This window comes from Pogona vitticeps, chromosome 4 (genome assembly GCF_051106095.1).
Source record: "Pogona vitticeps strain Pit_001003342236 chromosome 4, PviZW2.1, whole genome shotgun sequence".
Lineage (NCBI taxonomy): Eukaryota > Metazoa > Chordata > Lepidosauria > Squamata > Agamidae > Pogona > Pogona vitticeps.
Window position 1 is genome coordinate 5,971,447 of NC_135786.1, and position 17,387 is coordinate 5,988,833.

Below are 17,387 nucleotides of genomic sequence, written 5' to 3' on the forward strand. Positions count from 1 at the left end.
AGAATCTCTATTGTTATTATTGTTCTGATTCATCAGTTCCAATTTTCTTAACTCAAACGCCATTTTCTCTCTCTGCAATTCCAATTCAAATTGTCTTTGCCTCTCCCTTTCCCTTTCCTGTTTCTCTTCCTTTTCCATTTCCAATCGTCTCATCCTCAGTTCATGCTGTTGGGCTATGAGCATTTTCCTGAGTTCTGGGTTCTGTTCTCCCGTGCTCTCATCCTGCACGGAGCCAAATTCATCCTCAGAACCTTGGTCCACCTGGGGTTCCCTCACTTCACCCATTTCTGCCATTTGGCTTCGAGTCAAGGGCATAACCCCCCCCCCCAGAACAGGCTGCTTTCAAAAGTCAAGCCTCAAAATAAAGCGACCACTTTTTTTTTCTTTTGCCTCAGAACCAGCCTTCTATAGATTGCTGCTGTTCTTCAGCACTAACTTGCAACTGTTGCCAGCCAGAGTCCAACCCCCCTCTGCTAGGCCTCTCAGCAGACAAGCTAGATCACTGTTACTTTACACAGTTTTGCCTCAGCTTTTTCCCGCCAAAACAGGTTGCCTCAGAGCTCCCTAATCTAGTCCCACCAATCTGAGGTTACACGTTCTTCCACTAGCGTACCTCCCCGTGAGGTAAGCCTAGAAGATTACCTACGTGCTCTCAGATTGTCCCTGACTAGACCCCCCTTGCTGTGGGCACACTTGCCAAGGCTTTGCTGGACCACTGGACAACTGGACCAGTCGTATCCCACACGCTGGACACCAATCAATGTGACAAACCCAGACCTACTGGGATATGCCACAGTTTCACTAAGCTGCCACCAACCATTCCCTGTAAGGAGTCACACAGACCAGGAATGGATTTTTAACAAATAAAGGAATAAGGTTTATTTAAACAACACACAGGGAAAATAAAATGATCAAGTGAATAAGATACAGTAACGTGGCTTAGTCTCAATCATACATACACCAGTTTGGTTCACACAGAACACTTTTAACTTGAAGCACAGACCCTGAACCTATCAGTTCTGGCTACCCATACAGACACCTGAACCTATCAGGTTGGTACTGACTGACACACAGTAGTACCCTGTCTGACACACAGACTCCCACTCAAGCTTCTTCTTCAGCTTCTCCAACTCCTAAACTTCTCCACACAGGATCCACATATATATACAGTACAGCCCCTCCTCCTGATGTCCCGCCTTCCACTCCCCATAGGCTGGAACTTTCCCTCCAAACCCATGACAGACAGGTAACATCAGTGCTGTATGTAACAGTTCCCTCTTTTAATTTTCTGCCCTTCTGAGTGGGAACCTCACTCCATGTGCGTGGAGCTTCATTCGAAAAGGGAAGTAAACAAGCCAGCTGCCCATGTGCGCAACCCCAGCAGAGCTCTGGGCAAGCGCATGTGCGTGGAGCTTAGAGGGAATATTGCCCATGACCCTACGGGTTTTTCCTCCCCACAAATGAGGTTTCTAATTGAAATGCCCTCTTCTGCTCTCCAGTGGTCTTTTTTTTTAAATAAACAATTGGAAGGACTGTGTCAGACTCAGGAGTGTTGGAGGCCTTTCAGAACATGCCATAATTTCTCCCAAATATCCAGACGGCAAAAGTTGACTTTTTGAGCTCAATTTGTTTTCCAAAAAGCATAATATTTGAGGAGAGAGGAGGAATTGCCCTGAGGTGTTGGGGTGGCTGAACGTTGCCCACCCCTGTTTTGTTCCTTATCCTCAAGTCCGATGCCTCCCACCGTGCTTCAGATATGTGATCAGAGGTTGGTGTTTGTGATGAAACTCTTTTTAAGTGGGAGGGAGGGAGCCTCCTTCTTTGGCTTTGTGGCTCATCTTAGTCACGTGGCCTTTTTGGGTTTCTGCTGCCTCCCTTCACACTGTGTTTTTAAAAGAAGCAACATGTGTTCCTGGTGTGTGTGAAGAGTGATCTTGAAAAGGGCTTTCCAGCTTGACTGTTTCAAAAAAAAGGGGGGGGGAGGGAAGGCTATTGAAGAAAATTATGGGAGGAGGAAGATGTCTGTTCTCAGTCAGATCTCACCTGGTTATATGTGTCGTCATCAGCTGGATAAGCCCATTACCTCAACACATTATATAGATATTTTCTGTGTTATCAAACTGTAACCTGATCAGATCCAGCACAGTGAACATGAGGCAGGCTCTCATTCTGCTGATTATGACTGAACCAAAATGTAACGAACTTCCTTAGGATTTGATGCATGTATCCACTAGAGGATATGTGTGGTTTCTCTCTTTTCTTAGTATGTGGGTTTAAGGGCCATTTGCGTGGTTGGGAGCCAACTATCGCTGAGAAAAATGAAGAGCAGATTCCCTCTATAATCAGTGACCCGATGTTCTTGTGAGATGATTCCAGGCCCTTATGTTGCCCTGATTTTTACATGGGAAATTTTATAAACGTTTATCTGCAGCAGAGTTATAATATTTCAGTTCTGCAGCCCTGATGCAATGAGTCTGCTCTGATTCTCTCTGGTTGGAGCAGGCAGAGGAAATGCAGATGTTACAACCCTTATCGAGCATCAAGAACCAGAAGGAGAGCAGCTTTGAGGATATTGTTCCAGTAGCCCTTTTGGACAAATGCTTGTTTAAAAAGGAGCAGATAAGGATCCCAGTGTTTTTATTTGGTTGTCCTAAAAGTGCATGGCGTAGGGGCCCTGTGTCTTGCCAATGTTTCCCAAATATTTTTTTTTGACAGATTCTGTCCTGACAGTCAGGCTGGAGCTTCTTCTTGCTTGGGGAGGTGAAATTTCCATCTTCAGTGAACTATAAGTGAGGATTTACAGAGCTTCTGACATTTCTTTCCTCAAACAGAACTCCAGCTGTATGGGTAATAGCTGAGGGAAAAGGCCAGGCTACTACCATGGACTTCAGTGGGTCTTCACTCCTAGATTTTATCCTCATTTTTTCTGCGTGTATCCACATGTTTCTCCTTTTTAGTACTCTGAATAGGTGGAACCCCCATACCATGTAATTTGTGGGACAGATAAAATTGTCCTGCACTCCGTAGTAAACATAGCAGGATAAAGGTAACCTGTTGAACCTTTCAGCTATTCTTCGGACTGGCTGAAAAACAGGTAAATGGCGGCATGCTATTCTAGCATTGGTGCCTATCCAGGTTTGTAGAATTATCTGTGAGGGAAGGACCAGTTGTCTGGCTTTGCCACAGGAAAAATTGTGTGGTACAACTTTTCCTGACATCATTGAACAAATTTTAGACCTTACTTTACTGTTCTTTATCTAGGCTGCTTTGGGGGCTTGGGGTGTGTCTCTCTGTGTGTGTTAAATGTACATTTGTGCCTGTACACCTGGTGGGTTTTAAATGTGCACCTAACTGGCTCTTCCCTGCTGCCTTCTGCTTTTTCTCCTGCTGCCGTTGGATTCTACCAGGGCCCATCCCTTTTCGCATTCCTTTAGGTAAGATTCTGCGGAGGAACAATATCCATGGAGGATCTGGTTAAACAAGTTCCACAGTCCGTTCTGTGGCCGTGCCTTTATTGAGCTGACCCAAAAAGACATACAGTCGAGATCAAGCAAAATGTTGCAAAAAGAGAGGGTGGAAGGAGGAAGGGCTAATCCTCAGTCCTTATTGACTGTGGCATAGGGTCTTGAGATTCATGAAGCAAGGGTGGCTGTCTGCAAGGTCAAATGTGGTACTCACCAGTGCTGTCATGGTGCACACTTGCACATGGGGGTAAGCCAGGGAATTGCGGTGAGTTGGAAAGTACCAACCATTTGCCCCTCCACCTTCGAGGGCGCACCCATTCTGAAAGAAAAATGGACAGAGCGTTGCCCGAGGTCCACAAGCTATTTCTGCACCTCTGGATGCCCCCTCCAGCTTGCATCATCATCTCAAAAAACAAAACACAAAACAAAGTCATTATCCACTCCAGGAACCCCACAATCCACAAAAGTGAAAATGGAAGTGGATTTCCAGCGATGTTCAGTTACATTTTTCCTAACCTTTGTTCATGTGTGGTACTGATGTTGACTTAGTAGGTGCAGTGGATGGAAAATTAACCTTGGACCTTCATGGGTTGCCAACTCTTCTCCCCCACTAAAAAGGGAGCCTTTTCCAGTCCTTGAATGTTAATGTGATTTCTAGATCTTCTCTGCAGCCTTTCCAGGGGAAAGTTCCTATCAAGTGTTGGGTAGTGTTATTCAAGGCATACTCCTCCCCTCCAGAACAGACCTCCTTAGGAAGCTGAAGCTGCATATTCTTCCATGCATCCATGCTCACAAACGTCTAGAGGTTCAGGCAAGGAATACCGCCCTCTGGGGTGCATTATGTGAAACACAAAGAACATGCTTGAAGCCTTCAGCTGTGAGCCGTGCTGCAACAATTTTAACCTCATTCACTTGGATCTTTTCTGTCCCTGGTTCTAAAGAATGATGAGGAAACAGGCATCTGAGAGCACCTATCAGGCAGTGCTGGACAAAGAAACCTTGGGCTTCCAGGAACAGAAATAGGGCTGTGGGTTTTTGTGTTTTTTTTGGCATTTTTAAATCTTGGAGGCCCTGAATGCCCACCCCTGATATAAATAAAGCCCTGCCCGAAGTTGCCCTATCTGTGAGTTGATTGGTACCTGCTCGATGGGAACTTCCATTTCTTTCTGCTCTAGTTTCCTCCAACTGGGTGATGGATGCTAGTTTGGGGATTAAGGGGCATGCTGCGGCAAAGCCATTCCAAGGCTGTGCTCTTCTTCCTGCTTTGCAGTGTGGGCAAAACTGTGCATTGCTTGCCCTTTTCACTTCACATGACATACTTCCAAGTCTTGGTCATGGGCCAGACGCGTCTCTCCAGAGTCTCTTGGCCAGAGTACATTATTAAAAGGCTTTCCATTAAATTAAATCGTGTTTGGTTGGGAGGGTTGGCTCAGAGGCAAAGAAAAGGCCGTCGCCTCCAGTTCCACGCTACACTTTTGTCTTCGTATGACATCCAGCTTTCTCCCTCGTTGCAAGGAGATGCCACATTGGGAGTCTGTCTATAATATATTCTTTTCAACCCGTTCCCTTCTCCAGCACATCTGTGCAGTCAATTTCATGTCTCAGTAACAGAGTTCAGATCGTGAATACCCTGGAGCATCGGCCTGTTGTGGCTGTGTGTACGTATGGGAATAAATGGAAGATGCAATGCTTCTTCTAGCATGTTATTTCCAATTCTCTAAGCATGAAACTGTACGGAAATTCTAAGAAACCTGCTAGCATAAATGTTTCTATCTACATGGCCCGGTGTGCTGGACAAGGAAAGATTATCAAAATAAAAGCTTCTTTGTAATTTTAAGATTATTTACAGTAAATACAGTAATTGAATGTGTAGTTGCAGAGGTGGCTACATAACGTTCACACCCCCTTTCATTCACACTGAAGGAACCTCTCAATAGGAGTTACAGTTAATCTGAATGGAGGTAACAGGGATGAGCAGGGTGTGGTTGCTTGAAGGGTTTTAACTGCCTCTTAATGTTTCCTCCTTTCCCCCTTCTTAATGCTTCCGAGTAGCAGCTACTCCATTCGCCACTCGATAAGTATGCCAGCTATGAGGTAATGTAGCAAATGTCCCATCTCCTCTGTAGTACCAGTGTTTGCAAAGGATGCCATGATACTTGGGAAAAAATAAATGGTGGGGAGGATGGGGTGAGGTGGAGCAATTACGTTCACTTGAGGATTTGAGGTGAAGTTCGCTATTATAATTAATAAAGCATAGAATTTACATCTCGCCCTTCATCAGGGTTCGCAGAGCAAAATATATATGTATTAATAGAGAACCTTGATATTTGGGTGTTATAGAAAAGAGTTGTCTTTCTTATGTCTTATGTGGGCGGCTTTTGATTAGAGGAAGCCTGCATGCCCCTTAATTCTTGGGTGGGTGAACTGGGCTTCCATGCCTTTCTCGGTGTAATTCCAGGAGAGGTGGCATAGCAATGCAGCAGGCTCTGCCCGCCTGTGGCTCTAACAGCTATTACCTGAAGCCTCCAGTTGGCATTTCCCCCAAAGTCAGTTGCCCAGGAGAGAAAAATATTCCCTGCCTTGTCATGTGACACATTTATGTGCCTTAGCTCAAGAAAGTACTCTGAAGGACAGTGTGGAAATTCCACCCCTCCCACTCTGGCTCAATCTTGCATTTGAGATTTGTGTAAAAGATATAAAGTCCACTGACCCACCAAATACATCAGCCACAAGCAGTTGAGTGTCATGGGTAGCTTAATCAGTGAGGCTTGGACACAATTTGTTCAGCACTGATTACCACCTCCCCTTTGGGTGTATTGGTAATGATGAAGCTGGCAGAGCTGTTCTTTCAAGTCCCTGTGTTTATAGCCAGTTTCTGCTCTGCAGTGTTGGTTGTGTGCTACTTTTCCAGTTTTGTGAAATTAGGATCACAGATTTTTCTTAAGAATTAAATGTCCTGCTATGACACTTTCCTAAGCTTATTAGCCATGGCTCACCTCATTCCGATAACAAGACCCCTCCACTGACAGTGTGGGTGAGTTGTAAATTCAGTGGTCAGTGGCAATAGATGAAGGGGTGAGGAAGCAACAGACCTTTTTAACATGGTGTCACTGAATGGCTTTTTGTGTATTGCTGTGTCTCCTTACAATTTATGATGGCTTCTGTCCAGGTGACATTTGCAGAAATTACCTATGCTGACTCTCAACCTCTTCCTATTAGCATCTTAAAATAAAGCTCTTGATTAGATAGTCTTCTAATAAGGACCTTTATTGCAGTAGTATTTTTATTTCCCTGAAAGCTCCTCAGAGGCTTTGATATCAATTCAGAGTCTGACTTGACTTAATTTTTTTCTTTAAGAAATTCAGCAACCTTCAAGTCCTTTGAAGACCGAGTTGGGTCCATAAAGGTAACTGTCTATCCTGCAAGTGGATGTGAAGCCAAGGGGTAGAACAAGGAAGATGTCTGCTATCATGATGGATTGAGTATGTCCAAGATTGGAAATGTTATTTTGGTGGCGGTGGGACTGCAACTCCCTAGTGAGTGTGGCCATTTTCCGGTTCCTTTTGTAAATGGTTGGGGAGAAGTGAGGTTGGGTAAAGGAGATTGGTCAAAGTTTGCTCGTGTCTAGAGAGGGGCATGAATCACGTTATTCTAAGTCATCCTAAACTGTTGGTGTGCCGTGCATTTTCCTCCCCCCCCCCCGACTGGCTGTCCCACTTGTAAGCCGGTGTGCACTGTTTCTTTTCTCCTCATCACACAATCTCCCAGTCCCAGCAGAAGCACAGACGTATCTTCTCCACCTCCTTTAGCAGCTGGCTGCTCAAAGGCAGTGCTGCAAGAATCCCTGCCCTGCCTCCTCATCTGAGTGGGCAGCTGCTGGAGGAGGCGGAGAAAGGAAGTCCATGCTCCTGCTAGGACTGGAAACTTATGCAACAAAGACGGAATGAGCAGTGCGCGCAGGCTTGTGAGCAGGAGAGCTGAAAAGGAATGTGTGGCATCTGGAGTGCTGTGCCAGTGACTCTGGACGACCCAGCACGAAGTGATTTGTGTCTATCACTAATTGTCTTGCAGAATGACTAACATCTGTATTCTGTCTCGTTCACTCTTTTTCCTCTCCTCCTTCTTTCTCCAGTCCAAAGTGGTGGGCAGCAGAGACAACAGCACCGATGAGCTCCACTCCCCATCAGCAACTGGTGACAAGCCCCCCCAGGACAGCACACCTTTCTAAGTCTCCCGTGTAGCAGTGCCTGACCGCCAGAGACTCCCTCCCCTTGCTCTTCCCAACATGCAAGACAAAAGCAAAAGAGGGACCCAGGTCCCACTCTGAAGATTGAGATCCATACATCATATGTAGACATTATTTTGCTGCTGGATTCTTCAGGTCCAATACAACGAATACCCAGGTTTTTTCTACACCTAAATATATTTTACACTAAAGGTTTCTAAGATGGAATACATTGCTGTTCTTCTTTGTTGGAAAGAATGTCAGCAATGGAGATCCTGTGAGTTTTTGGCCCAGATTGCACCCTTGGCACCAAAGGCTCGCACTCTCCTCTTCTTCCCTAACCCCACACAAATGCCTCAATGTGCAGGCTAACTTTTCTTTATGTAATATGGAAAGAATAGTTGCAGGATAGGCTAGCTATACAGGGAGCCTTGAGCTCTGACTTGGCTTTGTCTCCTGTTCAGTGTAGATAGATAGCTTTCAGCTACATATTGGCTCCTGGCTGCTTCCTTTGCAGTTGGGAGCAGCCAAGAAAAGCTTTGGAAATTTCCAGCCTCTGCTAAGATATATAACTAAGGGTGCATTTGGGCGAGTTAAAAATGATTCTCCTCCCCGCTTTCTTTGGGGTATCTTGAAACGAACTTCTATTTAGCAACTGTCTAGCTTGCTACACAGATTCTCTAGCTTTAAATGAATCTCAGAATCTCTATTTTTCTTTTGGCAGGGGGCGGGGCAGGGCGGGGGGCTGAATGCAGCGGACTTCACAACATACCGGCTTTGAGCATCTTTCTTTAGGGGCAGTCTACCTTCTGGATGCGGAAGCTGAAGTGTAAACACAGGCCTTACATCACCACCTGCTTAACTTCTTTATAATCTTTTTATATCTCAAACGTGAAGAATTTTGGGCATGGGGAGGGAAGGGGTTGAAGCACTGAAATTCTGCATCCTACCATAGTAACCGCATGCAGACATGCTCAGTCTTGTGTTCATTTCAGTGGTGTGTGACTGTCCCACACTTGCTTGCGCTTGTTCTTGCGTGCTCTCTTTCTTGCTCTCTCCTGAGTGTGTGGAACTTGCTTCTCTCCCCTTAGGTCTGAGCCTCTGTTCCTTAGAAGCATCTTTAAACAACTGCCCAGTTAATCAGCTTAGGGAATACTTGCCAGAATACAGGATCCTCACTTCTGAAGATATCTTCTTTTTGTTTTGTTTTTTCTTTCCTTATTCATGTTGCCTTTTCTTCCAGGACCCTCCTTTTAAATATTTTGATATGCTTGAGACAGTTATGAAATCCGCTCCCTGTGGTTCTTCCCTCCCCCCCACGTCCTTACATTTTTCCCTGGTGATAACCCATCTGCTGTCCACCAGTTTCCACCCAGTACTGGTAGTTCTTTGGAACAGCTGTGCTTTTGAAAAGGCCAAGAGCCCACTGCTCTCCTGGCCTTTAGTTCCCCCAAGGCGGATGTGCCTTTTTTGGTTCTCTAAACATTTCTGTGCCTTAGAGGCTCAGTGAGAATTTCAAGCACATATCAGTGAAGCTGCTGGTTTTGAAGCAAAGGTTTCAGACTATAGTGGGATTATCTTATTCTCTCCCCACCCCCCAAACCCTGGCTGTCCTTCCCTAGTCCTTTGAGAAGCAAGCTTTGACCCTGAACTGCAGACTGTAGAACTCTTCCCGTGTCCTTTGTCACTGGCACAGTAGATGCAGAAGAATCTGAAGGGTGTGAAGGGTTGTTTGCTGGCATTTATTGGAAGAAGCTGCCTCAGTGTGACAGGGAGCTATTTCAACAGCGTGAACTGTTCCTTCTCTGTGCAGTTGACTATTTGGGAAAAAAAACTTTGACAATAAAATATGCCTTTTGGAAAAGCAAAGTGCCTGTTGTCTTGTTTAGGCTTCCACATTACCTGGGAGGTCGGTAGAGCCTGTGTCCCAAGTACACTCCTGTACTGCAGTGAGTCCTGGACCTTTTGTGCATGGCAGGAGAGGAAGCTGAACACGATCCATATGCATTGTCTCTGACGCATTTTTGGTATCACCTGGCAGGACAAAGTTCCAAATAGAGTAGTCCTAGAACGAGCTGGAATTTTTAGCATGTATACATGCAACGTCTACATTGGCTAGGGCATGTTGTGAGAATAGCTGATGGTTGGATTCCAAAAGGTCTCCTGTATGGAGAATGAGTGCAGGGAAATCTCCCCACAGGGAGACCACAGCTGCGATACAAGGAGATCTGCAAGTGGGATCTGAAGGCCTTAGGAATGGACCTCAACAGATGGGAAACCTTGACCTCTGAGCGTTCAGCCTGGAGGCAGGTGGTGCATCACAGCCTCTCCCAATTTGAAGAGACCCTTGTCCAGCAGGCCGAGGCAAAGAGGAAGTCACAAAAGCAGCAAAATCAGGGAGCTGGACAGGGGACAGACTGTATTTGTCCTCAGTGTGGAAGGGATTGTGACTCTCGAATTGGCCTTCTCAGCCACACTAGACGCTGTTCCAATTCCTCCATACAAAGCATGTTACCATAGTCTCTCGAGACTAAAGGATCCCTACTCCTTCCTGGGAGTTACAGGATAATGACAATTTCACAACTGCAGGGCTGGAAGGGACTCTCAGGATCATCGCGTTCAGCCCCTCTCAACGTGATTGCAGGAGGGTGATGTATTAGGGCCAACAGAGCAGAAGTAGGAAGCTCAAGGTGGAAGGCTTTGGCTGCAAGGAATGAAATCGGAAAGATGAATGGTTTGCTCAGAGGTTGTCAAAGAAGTGGAGATGGTTGGTGTAGTGTGAGCTGGCAATGAAGCTGGAAATAAGGGCACCTTAGAATGATTCAGAAGCTTAGAGAAGGTACTGTTTCTGCTACTGCTCCCAAAATCCCACGGCCAATTGTGAAGAAAAAAGTTAAAGCTTGGAGGTGATTATAGAAGGAATAGCACTGATGAGTAGTGAGGTAGGAGGGGGCAAGTAAAATTAGGTTAGGGCAATTATAAGTGTGTGTGTGAAATCTGCGTGAACTCTTTAACAGATCAATTGGACTGCACTCCTTTCTGCAGCTGTCTCTTCTCAGTGGTTCCCAACCTTAGGTCCCCCAGATGTTCTTGGACTACAACTCCCAGAAATCCTGGCCAGCACAGCAAGTAGCAAAGGCTTCTGAGAGTTTTGGTCCAAGAACACGTGGGAACCACGAATATAGACCTTTCACAATATGCTCATTGTCATTGAGCTATTGTAAATAGTTACTATTGAGCTTAGTGCAAATGTATCACGAACCTTGTGCCTCTTGTATTCTGACTCAACTGTTCATTCTCCTCTTCTGTAAGTAATAATGAACATAAAGTAGAATTTTACTCCACAGTGAGTGAATGGGTGAGTTGCAGCGCTGAATTGCCAGTTTAACAAGGTGTGGGGCATATAATGGGTACTTTGTTCATTGCCTGTCACAACCCGCATGACTTTACTTTGTTGTTTAGTCGTTAAATCATGTCCGACTCTTGTGACCCCATGGACCAGAGCACGCCAGGCCCTCCTGTCTTCCACGGCCTTCCGGACTTGGATCAAATTCATCTTGGTCGCTTCAGTGACACTGTCCAACCATCTCGTCCACTGTTGTCCCCTTCTCCTCTTGCCTTCACTCTTTCCCAACATCAGGGTCTTTTCCAGGGAGTCTTCTTTTCTCATGAGATGGCCAAAGTATTGGAGCCTCAGCTTCAGGATCTGGAGAATTTGAGGAGAATCTGGAGAATTTGAGGTCTAACAAACTTGAGTTGATTGATTACCTCTTGACTTCAATGCTACTTTTTGATCTGTAGTTAACTTAGATATAACTTTGTGCAGGAATATGCCGCATATAGCTGATGGGCACAGTCCCATTATATGCTTTTACTTACTCTGGAGTAAAACCTCACTTGCATTCTGGCAGCTGCCACTTGTTAATACTTTATGTATTAACCATTAAAATTGCCCAGAATATCATCGGGCTCCAGGTACCAACCCTGGATGACATCTTCACATCCCGCTGTCTAAGGAAATCACATAGCATCCTGAGAGACTCTTCCCATCCTGCTTATAACTTTTTTGAACTGTTACCATCTGGCAGAAGATATAGAACAATTAAGACTCGGACCACACGTTTTCTCAATAGTTTTTATCCCAGAGCTATAATTGCACTTAATAATGAGCTTAAAGACCACTAGTAGTGAATATTTAGTTGGACTGTGTTACTTAGCCTGCAGTGTAGATGTTTGTATTTTTAGTGGGGGACTTTTAGTGGGTGGGGAGTGTTTGGGAATTTTATGTGTGTGCATGTGTCTGGTCTCTGGGTGTCTGTGAATTTCGTTGTATGTGTATATACTTACAATGACAATAAATTATTATTATTATTATTATTATTATTAATAGATATGTGCTCCATGGTTGAATTATTGATTTAAATAATATATAATATTCATTATCATAGATCTAATACAGTATATACATTTTATGGTAACATTTATATTGTATTCATCTGGATTAAATATTTATTTATTTGTAGAGTAAAATATGGGCTTCTCTAGGAAACCTCGCAAGTTTAATAACCTTTAAAAAAAAAACCAAACCAACCTATGGTGGCCTTCCTGAAATTTTGGCAGTACCTGAGCAGAATGACTTCAAGTGGGAGTTGCGCTTGCAAATGTGTTGGAAGTAGCTGCATAGGGAAGCCCATTCATTCACAAGCTTCCCTGGTGGTTTCGGCGCTCTCACCCACGAGGCCCGGGTTCGATTCCCGGTCAGGGAACATATAGCCATTTCATTTTTTATTTTTTTTTAAGGATAGCCCCATTTCCTTTCCACCCTTGCAAGCAAATTATTTTGCTTCCCATAAATGCTGCTGCAATCCTTTTACGAGCGGGGCCGGCTCTTCCGTTCGGTGCAGCCGGATCTCGCCGGGCCGCCGCCTCCTGCACCCTTGAGCCGGATTTGCTGGGCGATTAAGAGGATTGATTGCCCGCCGTGACCAAGATCGCCGGCGGCGAGAAGCGCTTTTTTAAAAGGGTTCGCCCTGTGCCTCTGCAGCAGCACCGGCAGGCCGCGATCCCGCACCGTCCTCCCCGTTACTCGTGAGTAATTCCCCGGGGCGCGAGAGACCCTTGCCAGCGAAGCGCGCTCACGCCCTGCCTGCATCGCCCTTGCAAAGGGTTACGGTCTTTTTTGGGGGGGAGGGGGCTTGCAAAGCATCCCGGGGGCAAAAGCACCCCAGGGCAGGGCAGGGGGGCCCTTTCCGCGTATTGGGGGGGGGGGGCCGCCAGGGCAACCTGGCCCCATAGTAAAAGGAGGGCCCTCAAGGCAACCTGGCTTAAGCGGGCCAGAGGCTTGATCGGGCGGCCGGCCGGGCGTCAGCGGCCTTTGGGAGCCGGGATTCCAACCCCCCCCCGTACACACACACACGCACGGTTCCAGCCCTCAGTGGGAAGGGGGGGTTATGTGCGCGCGCACGTAGGGATGCACCTTGGCCCTGCGTCCGCACAGACGCACACTCCTATGTTCTATATACACACAGAACACGATCGATGTATTTATCGCTCTCTGCATACAGAACATACAAGGAGTGTGCATCTGTGCAGACAGTACAGACCCAAGGGGCACGCGTGCGTGCGTACGTACGTAGGTAGAGAACATCCAGGCAGGGCCCTGCATCTCTCCACGTGTGAATGCAACGCCCCCGCACGATCCGGGTCACCCCCTACCCCCCGCTGACTCAGAAAGCCAAGCTGCCCGTGGGCTTCCGTGTATAAATATATGCGTCTGGGTGGGTGGGTGGTGTCTGTGTCTCATCATCCCCCCCCATGCAAAGAGGGCTCTGCTCCCCCCCGAGGGTAAATGGATCGGGCCCTTGTGGCAAGCCTTTAAACAAGAACCCGCCCCTCGGCTGTTCCCAACAGAATCTGAGCCCCCCCCCGTGCGCGAGCCAGAAGGGGGGGTGGTCTCGCTGCGGCTCCTCCCCCTCCCCAGGACCCGCCTCCTTTTTTTTGCTTCCTAAGTGGGCGGAGACTGGCTGGGTGGTGGGCGGGCGAGCCGATCTGCGCCTGCGCGGAGGGTGCTGGGCGGGGGAAGGGCGAGCGCGGCTTTGGGACGTCTCGGGGAGGGACGGAGGGAGGGGAGAAAGGACCGCGGGGGCGCGCTCCTCCTCGCCGCCGCCGCCGCCGCCTCGCGAGGGGCGCGCGCACGCCCGCACGCTCACGCACGCCGTTCCCGGGCGCGCCCGTCCCTTCCGTCCCTCAGCCCGCCCGCCGGCCCGCTGCGCTCTTCTCCTCCTCCTCCTCCGTGCTGGTGCTGGTGGTGGTGTCGCCGGCCGGCCGGCTTCCTCTCACCTGCCGGGCCGCCATCCTTCCGTCCATCCATACATCCATCCGCCCTTCCCTTCCCTCACGGTCTCTCGCCCGCCTCTGGTGCTTAGCCCGGCGGCCGTAGAAGCGGCGCAGGATCCGACCCGCCCCTCAGCGACCCGGCCCGGAGGCGGCAGGTGAGGCGGAGGAAGCAGGCGAGGCTTGGCTTCGCCTCAGGCGAGCGCGGCCCGGGAGGCGGGAACGGGGGGGGGAGGAAGGAAGGGAGTGGGGGAGGGGAGGGGAGAGGAGGGGGGAAAGGAGGGGGGGCTCTGTCTGTCGCATTCGGGTTTCAAGGCAGAAGGTGGGGGGAGGGAGTCGCTCTTCCTGATGCTGTGCTTTGGAAGCGGGGGGGGGAAGGAGGGGCGGCGGTGAAATTGGGGGGTGGGGGTGGGATGCTGGGGAGGGGCTGTGAACTCGGGGGGGAGTGGGTGGGTGGGTGGGGGTTGCTGTCAGGAAACGAGGCGTGGAACGAAGGAGGGATGAATGGGGGGGGTTTAAGGGGATTGGGATGCTGGAGGGAGCAAGGGATTTTGGGGGTGGGTCGTCTTGGGGAGGGGAGGCGGAAGAGCCACGTTGGGGGTGGGGCAGGCAAGGAGGGGGGGCGCAGCTGAAGGATGGAGGGGGAGGATGGGGTGCCATGGGGGGAATATAGGGAGAAGGGAAGGAAGCAGCCGGTCTGGTTTTGTGGGAGGCGGAAGGGGGAATTTGGGGTGTGAGTGGCTGTCCCTGCTTGTGTATGTGCGGGAGAGATCAAAACTGGAACCGGATTGGGATTTTTTCTGGGGGGGGTTGTTTCTGTTTCGGGATGACATAACACCTCTCCGTCTCTCTTTCAGTTTTGGTTGGTTGGCTAGGATGGCAAGAAATGTTAATGCCAGGAGAGAGAGAGAGAACAAGCCAAGGAAAAGGTCTTAAGTAATTGAAAAGGATCTGTTGCGGGGGTGGGTGGGTGTGGGAGTTAGAAAGGAGGATGAGGGGCAGATGAAGAGGATGAGGGGCAGATGAAGAGGACGTGGGGCTCTGTGGCTGTTTGGTGTGGTTGTGGTGCCCTCCGTTCTGTCTCATCTGAAGAGCAGGCAAAAGAGATGGAGTTGTAGTTTCTGTGGGGAGGAGCCGGTGGTTATTCTTGGGAATCTCTTCTATCCAAAGCGGGCCGGGGAAACTCCTCATCTTTTTGCTGACCTGCATATCCTTCGTGCCAAGTTGGGGAGCCCTGTCTGCACCATTTTGGTTCATTTCTCTGGTGCTTCGGTCATGGGCTCCGATTGTTGTGTGTTCACAGTGATTAATCACAAGGGACATGGATGTGCGAGAGAATAAAGAGGTCGCACCTCCTTGCTTAATGAATAACATGAATTGTTACCTTCTTTGTATTCTCAAAGCCTTATTTACTTTCTTTGGTTTCATGAGTTGAAGCCTTAACTGTATCCCTGAAATGAATTAAGAGATGTGGATCTATTCAGGTTCTGATTTGCGCTCTCCCCTATCTGGTGCTGAATGGTGGACACAACCATTTTTTCAAACCCCATAGCTTATGCTTTGGAAATGCTCTGGATAACATGAGTAAGGATGATGAGTCAGATATGGACGTCTTTGTCTCTCATGCTTTATCAATATCTTGCAATTTTAGGCATGATGGCACATTGAAACTAGTGTGTTACTGGAACACACTATGTTCCTGGAGATTGTATTCCTCCTGCAGCAGATGGTGAAAACCACCCATGCTGCTTGCTGGTGCTTGCGTGACTTAACTGGTTTTTATACTTTTCTTGTGTTTTATCCATTGAAGTATCGGTTTGCAGGTAATGTGGCCTGCAAGCTTTGGCTGTCAGGTCTTGCTGTTTTGTGTTGTGTTTCAGGCTGAAAGCTTTGTAATACAATGTGTACTCAAGGGCAAAGGACAAAGTCAGAGTACATCATTTTGTACCAGAGGAAAATAAAATTTGCCTTACGAGTTCAAGCTGTTTTATTTCCGTAATTTTCTCCTTGGGTGCTAAAAAGGTGAAGTTCCTTTTCATTTATGGCACAGTGGTGGGTCATAGAAGGGAAGCTATGTAAAACAGAGCTGGAGTGGTTATTTGGTAGTGAGCTGTGCCAAAGTGTTTCCCATGTGATTAACAAAAGTACATTCTGATTGGGATGAAAATGAGAAAGAAACCAGTGATTGTATGATCTCTTTGGACAGGTCAGTAGAACATTTATTTTCAACCATTTCAGTCATGGGATTCAACTTTAACCCCAAGAGTGAACATCAAACTCATTTTTAAGACACTTTCAAAATACATATGTTTTCATTTTATTATTTAAATAAAGCCAAATAAAGGAAACACACTGGGATAACCTTCCATGGATTTTGGTTTGGTTGATAGTCCTCCAGTAGAAAGCCAATGTTGTCATGCAGTAGATTTGAGTATTTATTGTTTCCCTACAGCTCATATTAAGGATGCTGTGGGCCACCCATGTCTTTTAGGTAGTTTCGATTCTTTGGGGTGGGGAGGTTAAAGCTACCTGAGAAATTTATTACAGATGAACCTTTCTGCCAAAGTTCTTTAACAGGCCTGACAAGTTGTTAAAATGTTTAAAGGTGCTGGTGATCAAGATAATCAGAGGATTAACAAGAGAAGTTAAGTCTCTTTACAGTTTGGAACATCTCTCTGTTTCAGCTCTTTGTGATTCCCCATCCATCTTGCCAACTACTGCTTCCTTTCCATGCTTGTCTGCTCTTTGTGTCTCCTATAGTGTGTGTGGTAGGGTTGGCTGTGATGGATTTAATTGGTTTTTGTGTGGCATTTTTCTGCTAAAGGCACTCAAATTCATTCTGACCTGGATGCTATAGTTTATGCAATCTTGTCAATGTAACATTGGATCCTGATTGTCCCATGATGATAACTACTTTATTTTTCCGTGTAGAAGGCACTACATTTTCCTAAAATCATTACACTAAAAACTGAGGGGCGTCTTTTACACAGAAGTAAGCTGAGAACACGGTGAGAACACAACGGTTGTACCATGCCTCTGTAAACAGGCTTCCTTCAATCACAAGGCTTAGCTTCCTACAGTCAGAAGACTTAGCTTCCTTGAATCATGAGCCTTATGGAACTGAGGTCAGCTGATGCTGAACAAACCAGTTTGAACACACCTCGTTGGAGGTGGAGCCTGTAGGCTCAGATGCAACAGGGACTCCTAATGTCTGAGCATTCGGAGCCCAGAGGCTGAATATTCAAAGCTGAGGTTTTTTAAATTTTGGGGTTAGAAAGCTGGGGGTGCATCTTATAAACAGAAAAATATGGTACTTTTCAGTCTGTGCAGCCTAGGGATGTGTACAGGATCCCTGGAGAGATGAA

The 17,387-nt window shown here is 47.3% G+C and overlaps 2 protein-coding genes across 13 annotated transcripts in view; both read left to right on the forward strand.

Annotated features, from left to right (window-relative positions):
- TPD52L2 (TPD52 like 2) overlaps positions 1-9,558 on the forward strand; it is a 32,409-nt gene extending 22,851 nt beyond the window's left edge. For 6 of the 11 annotated variants that reach the window (XM_020812393.3, XM_078391984.1, XM_020812394.3 and 3 more), the window contains 2 exons: positions 6,822-6,870; positions 7,597-9,558. In XM_020812393.3, coding sequence (XP_020668052.2) covers positions 6,822-6,870; positions 7,597-7,692 — 145 coding nt within the window. In that variant the 3' untranslated portion in view covers positions 7,693-9,558. Of the gene's footprint in view, positions 1-3,407; positions 3,435-5,516; positions 5,559-6,821; positions 6,871-7,596 lie in introns of all 11 variants that reach the window. The other 5 variants (XM_020812390.3, XM_020812389.3, XM_078391982.1 and 2 more) reach the window with 1 other exon arrangement.
- A 2,886-nt stretch (positions 9,559-12,444) lies between these two features.
- The window catches only part of DNAJC5 (DnaJ heat shock protein family (Hsp40) member C5), a 62,240-nt gene continuing 57,297 nt past the window's right edge, over positions 12,445-17,387 (forward strand). Inside the window, exon 1 of one of the 2 annotated variants that reach the window (XM_072996696.2) lies at positions 12,445-12,777. The gene's annotated coding sequence lies outside the window, so the exon portion shown is untranslated. Of the gene's footprint in view, positions 12,778-13,870; positions 14,181-17,387 lie in introns of those variants that run through there. The other variant, XM_072996693.2, reaches the window with a different exon arrangement.